The following is a 23,895-nucleotide window of genomic DNA, read 5'->3' on the forward strand; positions in this document are numbered from 1 at the left end:
CTGATGACACATATCACCATGCTGTAATAATTTGTTATTAGCAGTCAATTGTAAAAGGTTAGTAAGAGAGGATGTGAATTCTGGAAAGAGAAGTCACATGGATGAAAGCTGTTTCTTTCCTGTGTGCCAGAGGAATGTAAGACAGTGATTAAGCTGAGAAGGTTTGCCTCTTTTTCAAATGGTAAAGGCAGTGACAGTATGAAAGTAGATCCAGCAGAATTTCATAAGGTGATGTGGTTTTGGGACCTCTAATTAGACCTTGGAAAAGAGTAAACAGTCACATAGAGAATGGCTGTTCATTATTCCTTCTGGGAGTAACTGAAGATCACACTGTATTTAAATTCAGATGTTAAGAGGCTTTTTAAATGCAAAACTGTCCCATCTTTGAGTTGATAAATATTTTTACTGTGTTGCCTAAGTTGGAATAGATTAATCTCAGTTCTTTTTTGTGAACTACACTTGAAAATGTGGCCCAGGGACTGACCATTTGCCGTGTTTTGTGTTTCAGTTGTTACCCTGTACGCCACGCTGGGAGGCCCAGCAATAGTTCATGGGCTGAACGAGACAGAGGTGACCACCATCATTACCAGTAAAGAGCTGATGCAAACAAAACTGAAGGTCAGAAAGCTGTTCTTTGGCTATCTCTTTGCAGTGTGTCTGTTCACCATTCTAAATGGCCTGGTTCCATTGTACAGAGCAATGATTTATTGCCTTTCCATAAGGCAGACACTTTGGGAAGAAGATTTATGTATCTCTGTTCATGTACAGAAAGTGGTAGTTTGCTTTTAGTGGGTTGTAGGCTGCTCAGTGGCTGGAGAATGAGCAATTTGCAGTATTGCAGAGCTGGAGTGCTGCCTGGAAAAACACCTTTACAAGAAACTGCTGTGGTTTCTGGGTGGATTTAGTGCCTATAAATGTAACAATGGGAAGAGCAGAAAAATGTATAAAGAGCTAACTGTGATCATGCTCCTGGCTTATTATCAGATGTTTTCTCAGCAGAGAATGATTTTTATGTCTAAAGATGGGTTTTTAAAGAGTTAGAGCTGTTTTTCCATGCAGGGGAGAAAAAGCTCACTAACCATTAGCACAGTCAAAGAACTTTTTTGACTTACTGACCCTGATGGAATACCCAAGTGGAACAACTAATCTGCATGAGCTTCATCATTGTGTGTTTTGGGGAAACTGGACCTTTCAGTTAAGGAAATTGTTTTAATGAAAAACTGTGCTGCTGTGGAAATTTGAATGAGAATTTCCCAAACTTTTTCAAGAAGTTACTACAATGACAGTATCTATGCCATGCACATTTATTTCAGCTTGCAGTAAGAGAATGTGTTTGCTCTGCTATAGGTGGTGATCTCTTCTTCCATGAAAAAACTGATTAATGTCTTTGAACTCATGTTTTGCTTGAAATGCATAACTAGTAATTTTCAATATTTTTGCTAGCTGTTGCTTATTTTAAATAGCATAATAACTAAGGAGCAGCCTAAGAATTATTGTGAGCTCAGTATCACCAATTTTTCTCTATGTTCTATGGGAAGAGAAAGTCAATTATGTCTATAAATCACTGTAGTCTTATTTGTGGGGTTCTCATGAAATAAAATGCAAATCAGTAAATGCTTGGTGAAGTTTTTTGACTTAAAATTGGAAAACTTCGAGCTTTGCAGCTATTTGATCTTGGCAGGTTTATCCCTTAAAATTCTGAGATGTTTTATGTTAGTGCTTTTTAAAAAGTGTGCAGCAGATAGCATGGAGGTTTTTGTTCTTGGTTTTGTGGGGTTTTTTTTTACTTCCTGGCATAAAACAAATTTTTAATTTCTGAACCAATTTTTCATTTTCACAGGAAATTGTTTCTCAAGTTCCACTACTGCGACACATAATTACAGTGGATGGCAAACCCACAACGTGGGCAGAGTTCCCCAAGGGGGTCATTGTTCACACCATGGCATCTGTGCAAGCCATGGGGGCCAAGGCAGACACTGGTAGGTTCTTCCTCTTCAGACCATCTCTCTTGGTGCCCTAATTTGACCCTGTTGAGTAAGCTTGAAGAAACTGCAGATTTCAAAATTCTGCAGATTTAACCTTTTCTTATGTCCTTTTCCTTTAAATAAAATCCATGTGGGTTTTTTTTTTCTTGTTTTGTTTTGTTTGTTTTATTTTCATTGTGGGTGGTTGGATTTTGGGGTGTAAGTTTGTTTTTTGTTTTTCAACAGAGTAAAAACGGACTCCACGATCAAGTGTCACAGGTTGAAGGGTAGTTTTTAGAATAAGCAATTAATTCAGGATAGAAACTTGAAAAGCGTTCTTATGATCAGATGTATTAAAACCAGGTTATTCAGGGCACAGAAGGAAGATCATTGTGTATTTTATAACAAAAGAAATAAGTAATTTGTTGCCATTAAGTTTTGTAAAATTCACAGATAGCAAAATGTAAAATAGTAATTTGAATCTGATAGAACTTGGTCACTTATTCTGTTTCTGAAAGCATCATTCTGTGTAAATTCATTGAAGTCTATTTCTGGTCTATGTAATATTTTTAGAACTCTAATTCAGAATTTTATTACTTATTTTAATTGTAATCTTAAGAAATTTTTATTCTTGGTTCTGAAGGGCTGCTTATCCTGATATTTTAAGGAATTTCAATATATTCAGTAATTGCTTTCTTTTGTTCTTTGTGTTTTCAGAATCTCTTAACTACTGCAGGCTCAGGAATGTTGGATTGTATTTTAGGAGTGGGGGGGTGGTTAGTCCATCTGATTTTGATGTTCAGGAGAATGGCATATTTGGTCCAAGCATCATGACCTCTCAATTTCTTTGGAAGATGCATTTCCTATTTGATATACCAGTTTCATATACTACTAAAACAGTTTAATACAACACCAGCAGAAAAATTTTGGCTGTAATTCATTAGCTCCCTGAAGTTTTTTAATCTATGTGCTGTGTAAAAAGGTATTTAATCTTTAAATATCACATACTCTGCACTACAATAAAGAAATATTATCTTTGTCAAGTTAACCATTCATAAACTCTGAAATGCTATCATGAATTGTTTATGGTCAAGCATGTCCAATTAATATTAAGTAGATGAGCCATTGCTTGTGTTTCTTTTCCTCTGTGTTGTTTATTGTGCAGGATAGGCAGGATTCAGTGAGTGGAAAACTATTAAATGTTGCTTTCATGCTTCTCATTCAGTGTGTGCACTGTGCCTCATGCACTGTGTGTGATGCAGTTTCCTCTGAGTAAGCACAGTAGTTTTTGTATTTTCTTGCTCTCAGCACAAGTATTTAAAAAGCACTTTAATCCAATTAAAGCTGTTGAACTTGTTTAAAATATTCATGGAGGTGGGACCTCAGGTTGGCTCAGCAGTGCATTGCTGCAGGTGTTGTTCCGTGCCAGGGAGCACGTGAGGCACAGAGGGGTGGAAGCAGTGAACCTTCCCAGGCAGGGATGCTCAGTGGTGCTTTGGACAAGCCAAAGCTCTGCCTTTTTTTCTCTCCACTGCAGGAGCAGGGGAAAAACAATAGGAAAACTGTTGTGGTGGATAAGGACAATCAGTCAAAGTATTGCTCAGTTAGTGCCAAGTTCCTACTCTTTGTGAAGGCACTTAAGCTTGACCATAATCTCTTTTAAGCAAAATGTAATAGCATGAGTCCTGTGGTGCTGTATTGCAGCAGTGCTGAAATGTGTCAGTGTGTCAGATCTCCCAGCTTGAGAGGCTCTCCACACATCACACATCCTCTTTTTTAACAACTTGCAGGAAACAAGCAGCCATCCAGGCCTGTGCCCTCGGATATCGCAGTGATCATGTACACAAGTGGATCCACAGGAATTCCCAAAGGAGTTATGATCTCCCATTGCAACATCATTGCTGGGATAACTGGAATGGCTGAGAGGATCCCAAATCTGGGGTGGGTACCAACTGACCAGCAAATAAAGAAGTCATGTAGTTGCTTTTAATTTTACATTAATTATTGGATAAAATATGAACTGTTTTATATTGCTATGTCTGTGACACATGATACTATGCACTGACATCTGAGCATCTTCCAGCACTGCACTAAATGACATGGTACTACTTCATGTACTCTTTGTTCTCTCCTCTTTGGTATGTGGGCAAGACCAGGACACAAAAACCTGTGAGGCCACCTTGCACTAGAGTGGTTGAAAGCCTCCCTAAGCAGTGCTTGCCTTGGTTAATGTTTAAATCTTGTGGCTTCTTTCTGTTTGGTGCAGTTTTTAATCTCATCCATTCAGTTGCCTTTGCAACTCTAACACATGGTTAATTTTCTTGAGATGAGTAACCAGAGTAACAATCACCCTTTTTTATGCCTAAAACCTACAGTGTGTAGTATGCAACTCTTGAAACAAAACCCATGTGATTTGAAATATGCTCTCAAGCTCAAAGGCATTTTCTGCTTTCTCATTTCTGCAGTAAACTTTGCATGAATTTGGCTTAATGATGCATCTGAGGACTCCAGTGATGCAGCATAAAGCTATATTTTAAAATAAAAATTCTTTGCAGGGAGAAGGACATTTATATTGGGTACCTGCCCCTTGCCCATGTTCTGGAGCTGAGTGCTGAGCTCGTGTGTCTGTCTCATGGATGCCGCATCGGTTACTCCTCCCCTCAGACACTGGCTGACCAGGTATGGTGTAAGTCCTTACAGTAAAGTAAAAAAGAAATTTAAAAAAATTACTTACACCAGATCTTTGTAATATTTCTTTAAAAACAGTAAAAATTTTGTTTCTGATGTTAAAGATCTTGAATGTGTCTGCTAGTAAACTTGTTCTTCACTTTAGTCTTCTAAAATAAAGAAAGGAAGCAAAGGGGATGTTACTACACTTAAACCAACTCTAATGGCAGCAGTTCCGGTAAGTAACTGAAGGATGAATTATTTTTCAAACCTTTTTTAAAATATAATATATAATTCCATTTTTAGCAACAAAATTAATACTATTAACATTTAAATAGAAAAAGTAGAATCTTTGATGTTAAGCTGCCTTAAAATAATGATTTTGGTACTTGTTTGAATGTTGGAGATAAACAATCATTGCACGAGTATCAAACTTTTTCAAAGTTAAGATAGATAGAGAGAGTCAATTCCCATTTTAATTAGTCATTTCTAGTTTGTTACAGTGAAAGAGTGGAATAGAGTTGGCAGCTGGGGGTTAACTGCTGCTCCTGCCCAGACTTTGCTTTTCTCCTTTCCATGAACATCTTGCTGTCCCTTAGCAAGGGAAGAGGAAGGAACCTGGGAATGGGGTTGTCAGCTGAAGCTCACTTGAATTTCTAGATGGTGTTTTCTTTTTGCTGTACTGAATTCAGGATTTCTGTTTCTTTGAGATAAAGTTCATATGTTTATGTACTAGGAAATCATGGATCGAATCTACAAAAACGTCATGAATAAAGTGAATGAAATGACCAGTTTCCAGAGGAATCTATTTATATTGGCCTACAACTACAAAATGGAACAGATTTCCAAAGGTTACACTACCCCACTCTGTGACAGGTAATGTTAACTTCCTTTGTAATGGCACCAAAAAATCAAAGTCTTACCACAGGAGCAGTATTTGATTTTCTTGTGCTTTTCTTAATTTTATTGTGACACTTTGAACATGAACAAATCTGTACTTGAGTGTAAATTGAAACAACAAATCAGGAGTTGGTGTGATGGATTTACTTACTGATACAATTTGAGTGTTCTTTAACTTGAAACTGATTGAAAATTTACATTTATTGAATTTTCATCAGGAATTTAATAATAGATTTATACAATTTTTGGGTAGAAGTTTATTCCTACAGAAAACTGCAGACTCCATATTTTAACAGAGGGGAATGATGGTATACCTCAAATTAGAAAGAGCCCATAGGACCATTGAGTCTAACTCTGGGTTTCTATGAGAGTAAAGGATAGTGGATTTGCAAAATTTATACAACTTAAAGTATTTTGAAGAGAAAATCATGCAACTTTACTGCTTCATTAAATCTGTGTTCTCAAACATTTAACCCATCTTCAAACTAGAACATGGAAACCATCTTAAAAATCTGTGACTGTATTTCTGAAAACTTCCATGTGCTCCTTCAAGGCTTTCTTTGGAAGTCATAGTGTATTTGAAGACAGTGAAAACTCAGTTCAGATCCAAAACTAGGTTCTCTCTTGCTTTGTCTTGAAGCTCCAAGATGTCCTTTTCCCTTTCAGCCTTATTTTCCGCAAGGTGCGGATGCTGCTGGGCGGGAAGATCCGCGTGCTGCTGTGCGGCGGCGCCCCGCTCTCGGCGGCCACGCAGCGCTTCATGAACATCTGCTTCTGCTGCCCCGTGGGGCAGGGCTACGGCCTCACCGAGTCCGCTGGGGCTGGCACCATCACTGAAGGTGGGTGGCACTGTGTCCCTCAGGGCTGGCACCATCACCCAAGGTGGGTGGCACTGTGTCCCTCAGGGCTGGCACCATCACCCAAGGTGGGTGGCACTGTGGCCCTCAGGGCTGGCGCTGTCACTGAAGGTGGGTGGCACTGTGGCCCTCAGGGCTGGCACCATCACCCAAGGTGGGTGGCACTGTGTCCCTCAGGGCTGGCACCATCACCCAGGGTGGGTGGCACTGTGGCTCTCAGGGCTGTCACCATCACCGAAGGTGGGTGGCACTGTGTCCCTCAGGGCTGGCACCATCACCGAAGGTGAGTGGCACTGTGTCCGTCAGGGCTGGCACCATCACCGAAGGTGAGTGGCACTCAGAGCTGGCACCATCACCCAAGGTGGGTGGCACTGTGGCTCTCAGGGCTGGCACCATCACTGTAGATGGGTGGCACTGTGGCTCTCAGGGCTGGCACCATCACCCAAGGTGGGTGGCACTGTGTCCCTCAGGGCTGGCACCATCACCGAAGGTGAGTGGCACTCAGGGCTGGCACCATCACCCAAGGTGGGTGGCACTGTGTCCCTCAGGGCTGGCACCATCACCCAGGGTGGGTGGCACTGTGTCCCTCAGGGCTGGCGCTGTCACTGAAGGTGGGTGGCACTGTGTCCCTCAGGGCTGGCACCATCACCCAGGGTGGGTGGCACTGTGTCCGTCAGGGCTGGCACCATCACCCAAGTTGGGTGGCACTGTGTCCCTCAGGGCTGGCACCATCACCGAAGGTGAGTGGCACTCAGAGCTGGCACCATCACCCAAGGTGGGTGGCACTGTGGCTCTCAGGGCTGGCACCATCACTGTAGATGGGTGGCACTGTGGCTCTCAGGGCTGGCACTGTCACTGAAGGTGGGTGGCACTGTGTCCCTCAGGGCTGGCACCGTCACCCAAGGTTGGTTGGCACTGTGGCCCTTGGGGCTGGCACCATCACTGAAGGTGAGTGGCAGTGTTACTGTCACTGAAGGTGGGTGGCACTGTGTCCGTCAGGGCTGGCACCATCACCCAAGGTGGGTGGCACTGTTCCCTTGAGCACCAGTGCCCATGCTCAGCCCTGCACGGCTCAGGCCTACCCACCTGCTCCTCTCCTGGTGCCACCAAATGTCATTGGGGAATCCTGCAATCAGGTGTTCCCAAAAATGCATCAAGCAATGGCAGTGCTGATTTGGATGCATTGTGCTGAAACAGGTGACCCACGTGGAAAATGAATGGTAGAGCTGCGTGCGTGCATCTTGGCATTGTTGTACACTTATGACATCAATAATAATTTTTTTCAAATTTTGTTGAGTATATTGAGGTGTCAGGAATTAAAATCTTCCTGCACCAGATTTTAATTTCATATAACAGAACCTAATGGTTTCAGTCATCTTTTAGATACTGAGGGTATCTGTTACTACAGCTGTCTACTCTCCTAGTGGGATAAGAATTTTATCTGTGTTCTGTTGATAATTTGGTTGGGTTTTCTTGGAGGTTTGGTTCTGTGAATTAAAGTTCAGAAATAAATAGCAGTTAATGCATAATAGCAGGATGCATTAACAACAAAATATTTTTTTTCTGGCTATCTCTGTTTTTTTGTTTTTCTGAAAATGCATTTATTTAAATTCTAGTTTGGGACTACACTACAGGAAGAGTGGGAGCACCTTTGGTCTGTTGTGAAATCAAGTTAATGAACTGGGAAGAAGGTGAGAATTCCTGCTTATGATTTAATTGTTTCTTTAAGAAGTATGTTTTTCTATTGGGCTTTCCTCCGTAGCAGTAATTAAAGACTATTTCTTGGCTGTTTGCATTTTAAATGCTACTTTTGCCTATAAAAGTTTGCTCTTGGGGAGAAGAAACGTAAAATAAATTCCTCAGTAATTTGTAAACAGGGAAATATCCAGACAGAAGTTATCAATGCAAGTGGCATTTTGACTGGGTAGTATGCATGGTACCTTCAGTTGCCATTAAGAAATTATTTTAAAATAGTCTTCATAATATTATTCTTAAGTCATTAAAATTGGCATGTAGAATAGAAGCTTAATGGATATATTGTGAAATACATATAATAAATTTTGAAATGCGTTTCAGTACTTCCTTTTACTGTAGGCTTTTGTGTACTGTGGAGTAGAAATAGATAATACTTAAGTGTGTTTTGGACTAATGCAAAAACTTATGGATTTTTTCTTCTCTAAACTATGAGGCAAAGTTATTTGGTTTTATTTGAGCCTGTGTGAAACTGATAAAACACATTACTCCTGCCAGAAGGATGGCACAAATTTTTCCTTTGGAATATATTTTCGTTCACATAAACTTAATAAAACTCCCCATCCTTCCAGGTGGATATTACAACACTGATAAACCATATCCTAGAGGTGAGATCCTTATTGGAGGGCAGAATGTGACTGTGGGCTACTACAAAAATGAAGCACGAACCAAAAAAGATTTCACTGTTGATGAGAATGGGCAGAGGTGGCTCCATACTGGAGACATTGGAGAGTTTCATCATGATGGATGTCTAAAAATTATTGGTGAGTTAATAAATTCAGGGGACATGTATATGTATAGATATTCATATACACACACATCTTTCAGGGCTGTGAAATACAGTAAGAAAAAAAAAAATCTCCATATCTTGTCATGCCATCTAAACCCTTCCCATGTATCCCAGAGAAGTTCTGATATGTTAATGTAACCTTGTTTGTGTGCTTTAAAAGCTGAATTTTGTTTCACTTTGAAACAGTCTTAACATTGACTCCCTAAGTTAGTGAGACTGGGTAGTAATTAGGGAGTTAAATACAAGCTAACTGAGTAGATAAGCTGCCTTATATTGTATAATTTTGTATGGTTGTGTTCAATAACCTCAAGTAATTTAGGCATACTTTTTGGTTCCTATTGTTGTTTTTCAAGTGAAAGGTGAGCAATTGCTCTTTAAATATGGATTTAGCCTGAAATAAATAACATAATGCCACCAAATGGTGCATATTTTGCTTGATGGGTCTGGGCCAGACAGCACAATATGTGTGCTCCTGACCAGCAGTGCCTTTGCATAGTCCTATTTGTCTTCCATGCACATGATGGTGCTGTCATATAGGAAATGCTGTTCTGAAGGCAGAAAATGCATGGAATTGTAATATCCCTAATTTTGTTGGGACAGACTGATAAAATGCATTCTAGAAACCTAACATTAAAGGTTTCTGGTACATTCACCAAACATGAGTCAGTTTGTATATTTAAATAAGCATTTCAGAAACTGTTAAATCAATGTTTGAGTTTTCTATTTTGTAATTAGCAGTTAATTCCTTTCTTCCTTGATAGATCGCAAAAAGGATCTTGTAAAGCTGCAGGCAGGGGAGTATGTTTCTCTTGGCAAAGTAGAAGCAGCTCTGAAGAATCTCCCACTAGTGGATAATATTTGTGCATATGCAAGCAGGTAAGAGCACCTTATACTTTGTTACTGCTCTGTTTTGTCCTCTTGAAACAAATTTTTTTTGCTGCTCAATGTGTAGAATTTTTTAAAATCAGCTAAAAAAAGGCTTTTACTTATAATACAATGGAATAACTATCAAAACTAAAAGATCTGAAATCAAATTTTTATTTTTCCCTTCTCATTTGTTGTCATCATTTATTGGGAAATACCAATGATGAGTCTTACATTCCCCCTTCCCCTATCTGAAAAGCAGCTGAGCTCTATTGCATTAATTGCAGGCATCACTCAAGCACTTTGAGATTGTTACCTTTAGAAGCCCTAGGGCGCCTTGTTCCTTGCTGTGTTTAGTTGTCATTTGTCCTTCAGAGGAAGTACTGGGGTACTTCAGAGGAAGGTGGGAGAAAAAAGCACCAATGGCACAGTAGCTGGCTTGTGAATTAAATTTACATTTCTTTACCCCTGCAGTACACCACCTTGAAGCTTGAGAAAAACCACAGTCTAAACACTGTGCAAACACACAATAGATGACAGTCAAATGTCATTTCTATTTGCTTTATATGTGTACTAATAAATGAGGTGATAAGGGCTCAAACATGTCTTAAGTTTCTCTTTCTAGAGTTTCTTAGCTCTTACACATATAAATATACTTCAGGTGGTCTTTGTTTCCTGTTGACATTTGATACTGATGTTTGGAAAGTTATTTTGGAGCTTCTGAATGATCAGAAATATTCTGACTCCCATTAATGTCTCAAAAAGCCCAGCTTTACTTTGAAAGAAGGCAGGATAAGCATACCAGAGAATTGCTCAGTGGTAATAAATAAAACAATTAACTTGGGGTTTGTTCACCTGGTTCTCTGTAACTTTGGGGGGTTTGTGCAGTCATTCTGTAACTGCAGTTGACAGCTTTGGATCAGTAGGCTGGCATACATTGAGCCAGCCACTGCTGAGGAAATTTCTGTTCTTTTAAGCTTTATTTGTGGTTTGGACTCACTGTGTGAGTCTCACATTTGCTGGCTTTGACAGCCTGAAGCTGCAGCTGTTCCAAGCACCCTCTGTAATCTGTGGAGAAGGAGCTTCCTACATGTGATTTCTTTTCTTCCAGGATTGCAGTTCACTGTTGGACTTATGCTACCAAATTTTTGTGTTAATTTTGCCAGGCCAACATAACATTGGAAACTAAAATGCACTTGTCAGCCAGACACTTGACTCTGATAGACCATGTCTTGTCTATTACTTAAAAACAGGAAAACCTATGAGCAATTTTTAAAGGTAACTTACAAACAAGAGTCCAGACCAAGGACAAACAAGACAGGACATTCCAGATTGGGTTTTTTGTTGCTGCTTTACTTTCTTAATACTGTTATGTGTGTAATGTGGCCTGAGTAGCCATGTAATAGAGTCCCTGAATGGTTGTCCATATGCACATTTCATTGTGGGCATGGGCTCACCTCAGCAGTGTGAGCTCAGAGAGGTTTTGTAACAGTGCCTGTGACATTTCTTGGATCCTGTCTCTCCTAATACTTGGCCTGGGTGATCTTGTATGCAGGAGGAGTCCTTTATTTGTAGCTATTCTGTCTCCCACGTGCAAAAGGACAAGGAGGGCAGACTTGTACAAATGGGTTGAATATCTGATTTGACCTTAAAATTTAGGGTGCAAAGCTCCTCTGAACTCTGTAGTAGAGCATCAGAGTTGTTTGCATGATATTGCCACTTCAAAAGCTGTATTGACTTCAGACAAAATAAATGAGATAAGGAATAAAAACATTTGCTGAAAGGAATGGTGATTAGAGCTCTATCAGGGGAGACTCCTTCTGCTTTATCAACACTTCACCCATCCAAGACACATGAAGTGGATTTTAAGCATCACGTCAGGAAAATGAGTAGCTCAGTTACCTGAGGAATGGACAAACATGGCAAAAAAACTGAGGAAGTCCCCAGTAATCTCAGGGAGGTGAGAACCAGGCTTTACAGAATAGAAACAGTGGTATCTATGTGTAGTGCCATTAAATATGTTTCTGACCACAGGTCTGAGAGCCTTACGTGGGTAGCACCGTAAGCACAGCAAGGGAATGAGGCTGCCTAGTGTAGGACTGACGTTTCGGTAAAATCTTTCATCATGTAAGAGATGACTAAGGAGATCTTGAGGACCAAAGTCTGAAAATTTCCACTGAAAATCACTTCCAAGACAAAGGTACCAAGTACAAAGGATCAGCATAAGGAGCAGTGACAGGGCAGTGACTGCTCGAGAGGGAAGATGTACCTTCAGGATAACTCTCAAGACAAAACAGTGCTTTAGCATTTGAACTGCAACAAGTGAAGATTTAACTTTGTGGCACAGAATGAAAAACTACATGTACCAGGAACTGAGAGCTGCAAGGTGTTCTTTCCAAGAAAAAAAAAATTGGATGAACCTGTTTGTCCAAAACAAGTACACTTCTACTGAAGGAGCTGAATTTTAGATGAACAGAAAGTTTGATGCTTACCCAGCCAACTGATTACTTCTGTGTACTGTTTATCCCTGGAGATACTGGTGATATTGCAGGACATGATCTTGAGCATGTCAAAAGACTATAGGAACCAGGAGTGAAACAAGGGGTTTAGTGCAGAGTACAGCATGAGTGTGCACGGGGGAAATGGGGCAGAGGCAAAGGCAGAAGGTGAGATGCAGGCAGTAGTGATAGTGAGGCTAATCTGAAATCATCCTTTAATACATTTTCAGGAAGAGAAAAATGAGAATGGTTTTGTGCTGGCAGGCAAAGCTTGTGATGGTGCTGCCAGGGAAGTCTGTGTTTATAATGGACGTTGGTGCTGTCTTCTCAACTCCTGTCAGATGCCCATTATGGTTCATTCCAGTAACAAAGGAGGAAATTGTACTGTGCAGTAACCAAAAGCATATTTAGAGGTAGTATCTTCAAAGTATCTTGAAGACCTTAAAGCATGTAGTACAGTAATCTGCATGCTAGGGCTGAGTTTCCATATTTTGTATTAATGATCTGTCTGGTGAGAGTTGAAAAGATTTAATAATTCTGTAGATAGTTAAGATGGAAGGGAACCAAAGCCACAGTGGAGGATAGGATGAGAATTCAGAGCAGGCTTGGCTAGGTGGAGATTTGCTTGAAAGTAGCAGTAAGTTGAAAGAGAGGAGTTGTAGATTATACTTACAGCTAAATAAACTGCAGAAGTTAAGGGTGAGAACCACCAGCTGGTAGCAATTCTGTAGGAGCTGACATGAGTCCACAAGTGCCATACTGTTATAAGAAGGCAAAAGGCATAACCAGAGGTATTGCCTACAAAATGCACAATGATCTCTTTGCTCTAACAAGTATTAAGGGGTCTGAGTTCCACATGTAGCCCATCTGAAGAGACTGACCTCATGAAAGGAATCCAGAATAAAATGGCAATGTCTGGGCAGAGATTTGTGATGGCATGAATTAGGAGGAAAGGGCACTGCTGATATGTCTAAATAAACCTAGAAAAGGAAGCAAGACTAAAAAGGTGACAAGGAAAATCTGTAAATGAATAAATAGCTTCTGTGGAAAAGAGGGGGACATCTGACACGTGTGAGGTAAATTTCAAAGAGGAAGAGTCAGGAGTTGCCATCAGCAGCAGCTTATCCATGCTATGAATGATGAAGTGTTGGCATTAGTGCTTGCTGATGTTTAAGCAAGATGTAGACAAACATCTCTTTGATGTATCTGACCCTGCTTCAGGGCAGGTGAACTGATTAGGAGCTCTTCTGAGATCACTTTCAACTCTGGCTCTGTGATCTGCTTTGTTAGAATGTGTCAAGCTGCTGTGTGAAGTTCTGTGCACATTTTACCTAAACTTTGCACCATCAGAAAAGCTTTGAATACCTGTTTTCAGAGTGAATTGTGCTTCAGGGCCCAAAGACTTAGAGATCACATCTTCCTGTGCTCTGGCATGTCAGGAGGAGACAAAGAATGCCAGCAGCAGAGTGAGTGTATGGACAATCACTGGAAAGAGAAAGAGAAGTCACTTCCCTTACAGAAGCAGGCATCCTTTGAGATGTGTTGTGCATATGCTCATTCCACAACCTGCTGTCCAACCCCTCTTCACTGCAGTCCTCTACTCCTCTACAGTAACTGGACTCTGCAGTTGAGAGGAAACTGAGGTAGGGAGGCCTCACACCAGGCTCCATTCCGGGCTGCCAAACATGAGCAGAGGCATCGTGTGGGTGCTGCTTCCCAAAGCTTTGGGCAGGAGACACAGTGGAATATGCATATGGACAGCACACCTTGAAGCAATCCAGTTACTGTAAGGTAAGTAGCTTCTCTTTCTACTTACTTTAAAGCAGGCAGAGGTAATTTGTGTGGTATTTCAGGAGGATTATCAGGTGAACAAAAGCCAGCTGTTAAGAGCAATATCTCTGTGTGAAGTGTAAAACCCCCAGCTTGAAATGTTGTTTTTGAAGAGTTGTTTACTTTGCCAAATTCATACTAAAGTACATTGTGCTTCTCAGTTTCCATTCTTATGTCATTGGATTTGTTGTGCCAAATCAAAAGGAGCTCGCAGAACTAGCCCGAAAAAAAGGATTTAAAGGAACCTGGGAAGAGATCTGTAACAGTCCTGAGATGGAAAAAGAGGTTCTGAAGGTGCTAGCTGAGGCTGCTGTGGCAGGTGAGTGCCTGGGTAGATGGGATCAATCTTGCAGACTGCAATGTCTGTGAAATAGGTAAACATAGGCCCTAAAATATTTCCTTGGTTGTGTATATTTCATTGAACCTGTATGAAGTAAGATTTTCATACAAAACTCCCCAACAACAAAACATGAATTGGATTAGTCCTTTTGTCTCATGCAGCTTCTTTTAGTGTGACCCGTAGCTGAGGAAAGAATATAAAACCAGTGAAGCTTTCCAAGTACAGTTCTCTGTATATATGTATGTGTGTTCTTTGGGATGTCCTGTAGTATCTTGTTGGCCTTGCTGCTGGTCCAAAACCAGTGTGGGCCAACTATAGATCCATAATCATAATGTGCATATTAGGTATGAGACTGTCTCACATACTGCTCTGATGTAAAAGTTGTTTTCATTTTTTGTATAACATTGTTCTAAACAGAATTAAGTACTTTTAAAAGATTTGATTAAAGGTAGTATTTGATTCAATGATTTTGATGTTATTTTATGTTTGGTTTTGGTTTTCACGTTGGTATCGCAGGCTTTACCTTTAAATACTATGGATTTTAGTGACAAATTGCAAAGAAAACCCTGAAAACCCAAATCTAGTGATCTAATGCCAAAGGGAGAAAAAGAGGCAGGAAAATCTAAAAATGGTAGGTTGCACATGATAAATACACATTTGTGTATATTTCTGAAATTCAACTTGAAAGAAGAGTATTTTTTTTATTATTGCTATCTGTTGGCTACTTTTCTTAGTTATTTTCCTTTCTCATATCTGAAACCACAGCAGAAATTGTTGCAAATGATAGCTTTTTGTGCTGAAGGTGTAACACGGAGAGCACTGCTCTCTTTCAGTACAGGGAAGAGTTCCCATATGAATTGAATTCCCTTAATCAACGTAGAACTATGAGGAAAAAACAAACTCCCACATTTTTTCTAACCTAAGTAGTATGGATTTTAAGGTTTTCTCTCCAGATGATGACTACCATGATTCTGATATAGTAGAGTTTTCTCGGGCCTTCTGCTGGTCAGAGTGACCCTGAGGTGTGTTAGAAAGTCTCTTTTCCCAGCCTGGCAGTTGAAGAAGGAGTCAGATCTCTTCTGTTTTCGTTCTCAAGGTTGTTTATTGTTTCTTATCTATAAAATTCTTTCTCTGGCCTGCTGAGGTCCATTCAGCGGGTCAGACAGAGGAACACTGGCTGCCCTTGGGCAGTCTAATCTTTTATACTAAAAACTACATGTACAATATTTACAATAAATTCCCAATACCTGTTACCTGTGTTAGACAGTGGGATTCTACCTTAAACCGATCCAAAAGTGCCAGCATCACAGTAGAAAGTGGAGGCCAAGAAGAAGGAGAAAGAAGAATCTGGGTGTGTCCAGTCTCTCTTGCCTCCTGAACCACCATTCTAAAAACCCCAAAAATCTATTTTTCACCTCCGTGACAAACTAACTGTTATTCTACTTAGACTTTCGTGGCTTGCAGATCCTCATATAAAATTGGTAATTTTTTCCATGGATCATAATCAAAGTCACAGGTGTCCTGGTCTCTGTGCCAAGGTCTCTGAGCCCCCCCCCGGCAGGGTTTGAGCCATCCAAGACAGACAGAGGGGTGTCCTGAATTCCAACAGAGTTTGTTTTGAGGATATCATTTCCATGCACTGAGGAAGTGCATGGAAGTTAGGGAGCTGCATAGATACCTGAACAGCTGGGCTTTATTCCAGTATTTCTGTGGAAATTGGACAAACAAGTACTAGCAAATTCTGTCCTTCTGCTTGTGACCCCAGAGGTGGTCAAACCAACCATGGGGAGTTGGAGGGGCGCTTCTTCATTCAGGTCACCTGTGTGAGAACATGATTTCTCCTTTTGCGCTTAACTTCAGGAAAACAGCTCCATTTAGGTTCTGTATTAAAAATGTTCCTTTCCACAGCCAACCTGGAGAAGTTTGAAATCCCGGTGAAGATCCGTTTGAGCCCGGATCCCTGGACCCCAGAGACTGGTCTGGTGACGGACGCGTTCAAGCTGAAGCGCAAGGAGCTGACGGCGTTCTACCAGCCGGACATTGAGCGCATGTACGGCACCAGCGTCAAGTAGCCCCTGCCCGCTGCTGCTCTGCTCAGCTGGAGCCAACAGCAAATACTTGAATTGCCTGTCTCAACCCGACACTTGAGATCAACACACAAAACCACCACTCCTCATTCCCAGCGTAAACTGCTCTTTCTAATAACATCACCGCGATGACTGGCGAGTTTGGTAAAATGTTGTGGCAGCAAATTTGGGCGTCTCCTTTTCTCCAGTTTTCTCTGCTACCTTGTCAGTCTGTGGATTTTCCCAGGTCTTTTTTGGGAAACCATGATTCTGAAGCCTCAAGTTTTTAAACATTTATAAATCCTGTATAATGTTTTATTTGTATCTTTAAAATTTGGATGTATATAGAGAGAACTTGGCTATATAAGAAATGGTTATACTGGGGGCCTTTTTTTACCTAATTATTTAAAGATAAGAAGGTATTGATGTTGTGACATTATGCACATTGAAAATGCTTGTAACAAGGTAATTGTTGAACAGAGGACCAGGTTATTTGCTGCTGTGCTATTTTTCTGTGTAAATCTGAGGGAGAAAATGTTTGACATTCCAGCTTGTGTAATGCACCTTCAATATGTGCCTAATGGTTACTTTTATTTTTATGTGAAAATGGAAGGATGGTTGTGGCACAGCTCTGCCTCAAGGCAGGTAGACTTGCAGGTGTTAGTTGAAGCTCCTTTAATACAGAAGATGCTATTAACACAGCAGAAGTTCAACCTAGGAATAATCTCTCAGATACAGAAACTCCTTTTTTAAATAGCTCGTGACCATTTCATCCAGAGCTGAATTGTGTAGTGCTAATATGAACTCTCATCATTAATTTCACCTTATACTTTACAAGCTTGACTGTGTCCTTTTAACAGAGGGACTGTAGCAACCTTTGTCTTTTCTCATTAGGTCTGGACATTACAGTGGATTTCCTTTTTTGTTGTTTATTAAAGTTTGGCAAGACCCCTGCTCTGCCCTAGCTGCAACCCAAATCTTCCTGGGGGGATTTTTAAAGTCATAATGACAGTTATGTTCTCAGCTCACACAGTGCCTAGCTGCCCTTTGTGCCATTAAAAATCTCCCTTTGATTCTCTGTTCTTTTGTGTAGTACTTTTTGCTTTAAAAACAGATATTTGAAGCATTTGTCAGCCAGAGTTATTTATGTTGCTTGGTTTGTTACATCAAATTCTTGCTTTGAGAAATAGTCTCAATTTCTGTTTCAATAGAGATTCATGGATATTGTTTGAAAAAATATGGGGGCTCTTTTCATCTTGAGTAAGAACATTCAGATTTGTTTCAGATGTGAATTTTATTTTCAAAATATTTCTGGAAAGAATATTCAGGGTTACATGAGAATGTGAAAAGGCATACAAAATAGTCAACTTTGTGATGAAGCAAATACTAAAATGGTTTTAATTTGGAGATTACTCTCTTGTGTATCATTTACTTGTAGTACTAAAACTCAAGGTCCTGATGCTTACTTAGTGCCCTGCTATGGTAGCACATAGCCATGCTGAAACTTGCTTTGGGAGAGGAGTTCCTGCTGATTGTCTTTGTGACATGAGGTTTGGGGAGGTATTTGATGTGCAAATTCTCATTTTGTAAACCTCTGAAATATTGTTTTAATTAATGCTCTCCATTGATTATAGAAAGCAGATTCATAGGAGTTGAAGGCTATCAAGCAGGTTCCCTGATGAAATGATGGGGTGGTTTGTGCTAATTATGGATTTCCCCTGCTGCTGTCCATGACACACTGTTAACATTTGGTAAATTTGGTGTAAGTAATCAAATGAAAATAGAAGCAACAAAAAGAAATCAGAACCATGTTTTTGAGATTACTGCCTTTAGATATCCAGATCATGAATGAAAAACCTTGTGACAAGTAAAGATAAGACAATGTTGAAAAATGACTGAAGAATCCAAAAGTGGAAAAATTGCTAAGGCTGTAGGGAAGTGTCACACCATGTATTAAACATTACTAACATTTGAATGTCTATCTGTGCTCCATCAACAGGTTGTTAAATAAAACTCAGCACAGACTGTACATTGTTCAAATATTTTTGTGATTTTTAGTGAAAAATAATAAATTGCTGAAGTACTATGTATATCACTTGGTGCATTGTGCAGCAGATTTAAGAAAATAAATCTGCTTTTGGTTAAACAAATCTGAAGTTAGTATTTTGTTCTGCTAAGGGTTTAAATCCCCTTTTGAGAAATTGCATAAAGGAAACTTTTAAAATGGTTTGGAAATAGTTTTATTTTCCTTTTTTCTAATCCAGTCACAAGATGGGGTTGCAGTCTAACTGTGCATTTGATTTTACAGTTCAGGGGTTTTTTATGTTTAAAATTTATATGATATATATAGTTTCTCTTTCATTAGGCATTAAAATTCATTGTGGACATTTATTTCTTCTACAGAATGTGAAAACAAAGCAGTTCATTAAGTTCAGTCTCAGTGCTGGAGATAGAAAGACTTTTTAAAAATCTTTGATTTGTGATGAGTGTGGGGCTTTTTCTTTTGATTTATAGCAGAAGAGAGACTCCACTCCTGCTGGATTGTGAGTGCTTCCATGTCCCACTGAGGCCACCTGTGCTGGGGGCTGGGATGGTCACTCAGGCTGCAGCTCAGGTGTGGGGCTCCCTCCATCCCTCCCCTGCTCCTCTGGGCTGCCAGCTCCTTCTGGCTGCCCCTCCTGCTTTGCTGAGCACAAGGACAGCTTTGGAGGGGTTGGTTCCAGCCCTGCAGAGATGCACTGCTTCCCAGCTGGGAATCTCCTCCATAATTTTTTTAATTTTTTTTTTTTGTGTGTGCGTGTCTTCCCATGCCTGAGTAACAAGAACAAAAGTACAAAGGTACCTGCTGGAATGCACTGCAGTGTCCCAGGGGCTGTGGGCAGCTGTGCAGAACTGAGAAATGTGTGTTTGGGAGGAATGGCCTCTGTCACATGGGGGATCTGTAATGGAAAGAACTGAAACTTCAAACAATCTGAGTTCAAACTAAGAGCAAGGGGCATATACCTCACCTGAAGGGCCCCCAAAAGAGGGGGATTTTTAACAAAACTTTTGTAAATAAAAACTTATCAGGTCTCTGAATCCTTGAAAATTGTAACTGCTTACTCTCTTGTGAAAATCGATGTATTTCATTATTGAAATGATTGACCAAGAAATTCCAGGGATGCTGTGAATATCCTTTAAATTTCACAATTCTTTAAAACATTTTCAGGACTTCAGGCTATCATTCCATCTAGATCTAAGTGTTCTTTACAGAGCATAGGATTTCTGGGTAGGTGAGAAATTCAAGTTGCATGTCAGAAAAGTGAGTTTGCTGCTGCTGCAGGTCTCCCAGAGGCAGGAGCACACCTCAGAGGGAGCTGCAGCTGAGCAGGGACATATCCTGCTGGAATGGCAGTGACAGCAATGTGTGACTGGAGCTAAGAACATAACAGGTCCTACATCCCACTGCTTTACAGACAGATGCAGGGAAGGGATGGAATCCAAACCCTGCCTTAGGAACAGCCTGTAAAGCTGGTAAGTGTATGCAGAAATTGCTATAGGACATAAAACTCCTTAGCAATAACCTTTGTCCTGCTAAAATTCACAACCTTTTTATTCTGTACTAAAACTACATTTAGGTGATGCAATGCAGCATTTTTAATTTTTATTACTGTGGTGTATTAACTACTTTGGACTTGGTATAAAATAGTGTACATCTCTTTCTTTACTGGTAAGAGGAACAATTTTCAACTTGCCTACACCTTGGACCAGGCTGAACATGAATTGAATGACCAATTGTATATTGTTGTAATGGGTTATTTAATGTAAACTCATTTTCAATGTGATCTTGGTTGTTACTATGAACTGCCTGAACATTGTATACCCTAATTGAGTTATATTGTATGAATTATTTATTTGTAATTGGATATCATGTTTCAAAAATAAAATTAATTTCACAAATTGGGTCCTGTACATCCAGTTTTTTCAGTGGTACAGAGCTGGTAATATAGAAATGTGTTATTATTGTCAAGTGTTTCAAATACATGTGACCATTTTGGACTGAATGCAGGAGCAGGAATTACCAAGGTTAGTGTGGATTTTCATTGCAGGAAATTTAATAGTGTTTGGCCAATTTTTATTTGTATGTGACCTGCCATTTACCTGGGTTTAAAAGCTCTGGCTGTGGGTAATGCCTGATATAAGCTGTAGGCTTATGGCTTTTTTTTCCTGTCCAAGTGTACTGGGACTTTTATTTAGTGTGTAACTTCCCTGTAAGTTTGTGTGTGGAAGGGTCAGATACTAGATGCTTGCAATTGGACTTTTTAAGAGATCTTGAGCACTTAAATTTCATATTTTGGTTACAAGCTCACAAACCATTGCTGGTGACAGTCCAGCCTGGAGGCATCTCAGCAGAAGCCTCTTTTACCTTTTTTGTGTCTCTATTTACAGGTTCCCCAAATGCCCAGGGTCATTCATAGTGCTGACAAAATGTCAAACCCTCCTTGCTGTGTAGCTGATATTTTTGTTTATCCCTTTAACCAGCCATGAGAAGGCTTCAGCTTCATCTAGATTCAGTTATATCCTAAGTTATTTTTTTCTTTCAAAAATACTGGAGGGTTTTAAGACTGAAAACTTATTTCAAATTATTTAGGATAATGTGATTCACTTTAACTGATTTTTTGGGGTTTTTTTGTTAGACATTTATAGCTAATAAAATGCTGTTAGGAGTTTCTTTAGTAAAGAGAAATAAACAAGTTCAGAACTATTATTATAGGTGTTTATAATAGCAACTAATTTCAGGAAGGATAAATATAACCATATCAGAAAATATGTTAATGTAGCCATTATAGAGGCACGGGGATCCAAAATAGATACAATAAAAATACAAATAAAAACATTGTAAACCTGAGTTGCTATTATTGTCTACAAAAATCCAGGGTGACAGCAGGAAGAGGGTGTACTCAAAGAGTTGAAAAGGTGAGTAATTTTTGAAAAAATAATTGTAATACTTTAAATGGATTCAGCTGTGGGGCTGGAGGGACAGCAGCTGTGCGTGGCTGGACATTTCAGAGTGTTGCCAGGTATTTTCTGTACTCTAGCTACAATTAAATTAGATACCTGTGGCTTTTAGCTAGTAGTGTCTCCGTGATTTGAATTCCAGATTTCATTATGTAGACTGGCTTCAGCCTTTAATTCCTGCTTTGTGTGCAAACAAGGCTGGGCTTTAGCCAGAGACCTTGCACAGGGCTGGCCATGAGGGCACTTCCATCTGCAGGTGCTCCTGGATGGGCATCCCCAAATGCTGCCTGGTCCCCAGTAAAGGTGGTTGGCAGAAAAGCAAACTAACTCTGTTGCCCTGTTGGGAGCTGGGTGGGTTCAGTTCCCTGGGAGCACAAGTATTCAAAGGGATAGGGGAGTCTGTCGTGCATGAAATGTCAAAAAGATGTTTGATATGAGATTTCAGGGGTGCTCAGCCTTGCCAAGTGCAACAGCAGAAAAAGCCATGCACCATATTTCAATCTTAGCCCCTGAATTTCCATGTATTCCACCGTACCCTTTCCCACTGCATTACAAGTGTGTGTTTATTTCTGTCTCTGGAACTGCAATGCCTTCTATTGGTAGCAAGGTTGGGTAGGTTGGTTGGTTTTTGTTTTGGTAATTATTTGCAGATAATTGAGAGACAACTTTATGAATGTAAGAGTTAAACCTCAATGGAAAATTTATATGGCTTCCCATTGATGTGCAATCAGTAGTGTTTGGCAATGACCATTATTCCTCTGAAATGGTGAGATTTTGATGTAGACCCTTACATTGAGTGAGTTTCCTTACATAAAGTGAATTTACATTGAGCTTCTGCTAGTTTAGGCTCCTAGAGATGTTAAGAGAAAAAGAAGCATCATTTTGAAATATGAAATTATTGATAGCAAATGAAACTGTCTAATTCCAATAAAATTCATTGTATTTATCTTAATAGTGCTGGTCAGATACAGTTCAGTTTTTTTGAAATAAGATTTGTATTGGGATTTTTTCAGCAAACTCTATTTTTGTTACATTTTCTAGTACCATATTTGCATAGTTATTTTTAAATCTTAAGCATATAGCTTACAAGGCTAAAGAATGGTTTGGAAAGTTCCTGTTATGCAATGTAGTTGGAAGATAGGCTGTGGATGTTTAACAAGCTGTAAGGAAGCTATTTACTGAAACTCATTAAGCGTTTTATGTTTCATCAGTTCTCTGGATCTCACACACATTCACTAGGTATTTCTGCCAGGTTTCTTGGAAATGAGGTGATTTTCCTCAATTTTGTTGCAATTCAGGACTGTTCCAGCTAAAGCAGTGGAACACAATTAGCAGGAGGACTGAGAATGCCAATGAGCAATGTGACCTGCTCAGCATCACATCCTCTTCCCTCCCCTGCTTGCCAAAGCTGCATGGGAGCTGTAAAACAATAGGAGAAGCAAAAAAGGGGAGACTTTTCATGAGTAATTTCTGTATCAAAATGGGTTGGAAAGTTGCTGGTTGAGTGCAGCTCCAGTGGGATGTGTGCCTGTGCCTCTGCACTCCCAGGCTGACAGGCAAACATGGTGTGGGTGACCTGCAACAGGGCACATTTAGGGCCAGAAGGTTTTGGGTGCAGAATGGAGCTTTGTGGGGAGGTGGTTCCTGCTGGACTGTTTGATGTCTCTCCGAGGATGTTGTAAGTAAAATGTGCTAAAACTTCGGTCAGAAATTTCTTTCATTTTTATTTGAAGTCTTGATAAACTTCTGAAGTATCTCTTTGAAGGTGTCTCCCATATAGTTATTCCTCCATGTGCTCAGCTATGGAGGTTTTCTGAGCTTATCTGAGGTTTTCCAGGACTGGCAGGTGGCAGGTCTGGTTGAGGGCAGCATGTTGCTGATGGGAAGTGTGTGTTTTACAGTAATTTTCCTCATGTTTTCATAAATAGTTGAAATTTGGGACTTTCCCTAGATTTTTTCCCTGTGCTACTAAGGGATACTTGTTTTTAAACCATTTTTCCATTTCCTTTCCTCACTTTTATTTTCTACCAGTAACTTTTTATTACACCATGGGCTGATCAGATCTTTCTGCTGTGCTTTTTTCCCCTAACTGATGGTTTGTCTTTTTATATTATTTTACAGAATTTACAAAAAGATGTAGATAAAATGGATTGCTTCCACAGGGGACATGATGCTTTCTGTAAGTCTTGACTGGCAGATATTTCTAGGTAGGATTTTTTCTGAAATGCTGGGACAGGGAGGCTGTGCCTGCCAGGTCTCCCCTGCAGCAGCCTGTGCTCAGGGACTGTGCAGGTGAATCCCACCCTGTCTTTGTGCTCAGGGACTGTACAAGTGAGTCCCACTCTGTCTTTGTGCTCCTGGTGGAACCA

General features: G+C 40.1%; 1 protein-coding gene across 4 annotated transcripts in view; it reads left to right on the top strand.

Moving 5' to 3' along the window:
- ACSL3 (acyl-CoA synthetase long chain family member 3) overlaps positions 1–18,976 on the top strand; it is a 49,215-nt gene extending 30,239 nt beyond the window's left edge. For 3 of the 4 annotated variants that reach the window (XM_054282840.1, XM_054282839.1, XM_054282841.1), the window contains exons 5-16: positions 509–618; positions 1,841–1,979; positions 3,755–3,905; positions 4,520–4,643; positions 4,798–4,869; positions 5,368–5,507; positions 6,198–6,370; positions 8,005–8,079; positions 8,713–8,904; positions 9,692–9,806; positions 14,284–14,441; positions 16,371–18,976. In XM_054282840.1, coding sequence (XP_054138815.1) covers positions 509–618; positions 1,841–1,979; positions 3,755–3,905; positions 4,520–4,643; positions 4,798–4,869; positions 5,368–5,507; positions 6,198–6,370; positions 8,005–8,079; positions 8,713–8,904; positions 9,692–9,806; positions 14,284–14,441; positions 16,371–16,534 — 1,613 coding nt within the window. In that variant the 3' untranslated portion in view covers positions 16,535–18,976. The other variant, XM_054282843.1, reaches the window with a different exon arrangement.
- Positions 18,977–23,895: the final 4,919 nt, after the last annotated feature.

This window comes from Melozone crissalis, unplaced genomic scaffold (genome assembly GCF_028551555.1).
Source record: "Melozone crissalis strain CALT ecotype California unplaced genomic scaffold, PUWL_Pcris_2 ptg000034l_1, whole genome shotgun sequence".
Lineage (NCBI taxonomy): Eukaryota > Metazoa > Chordata > Aves > Passeriformes > Passerellidae > Melozone > Melozone crissalis.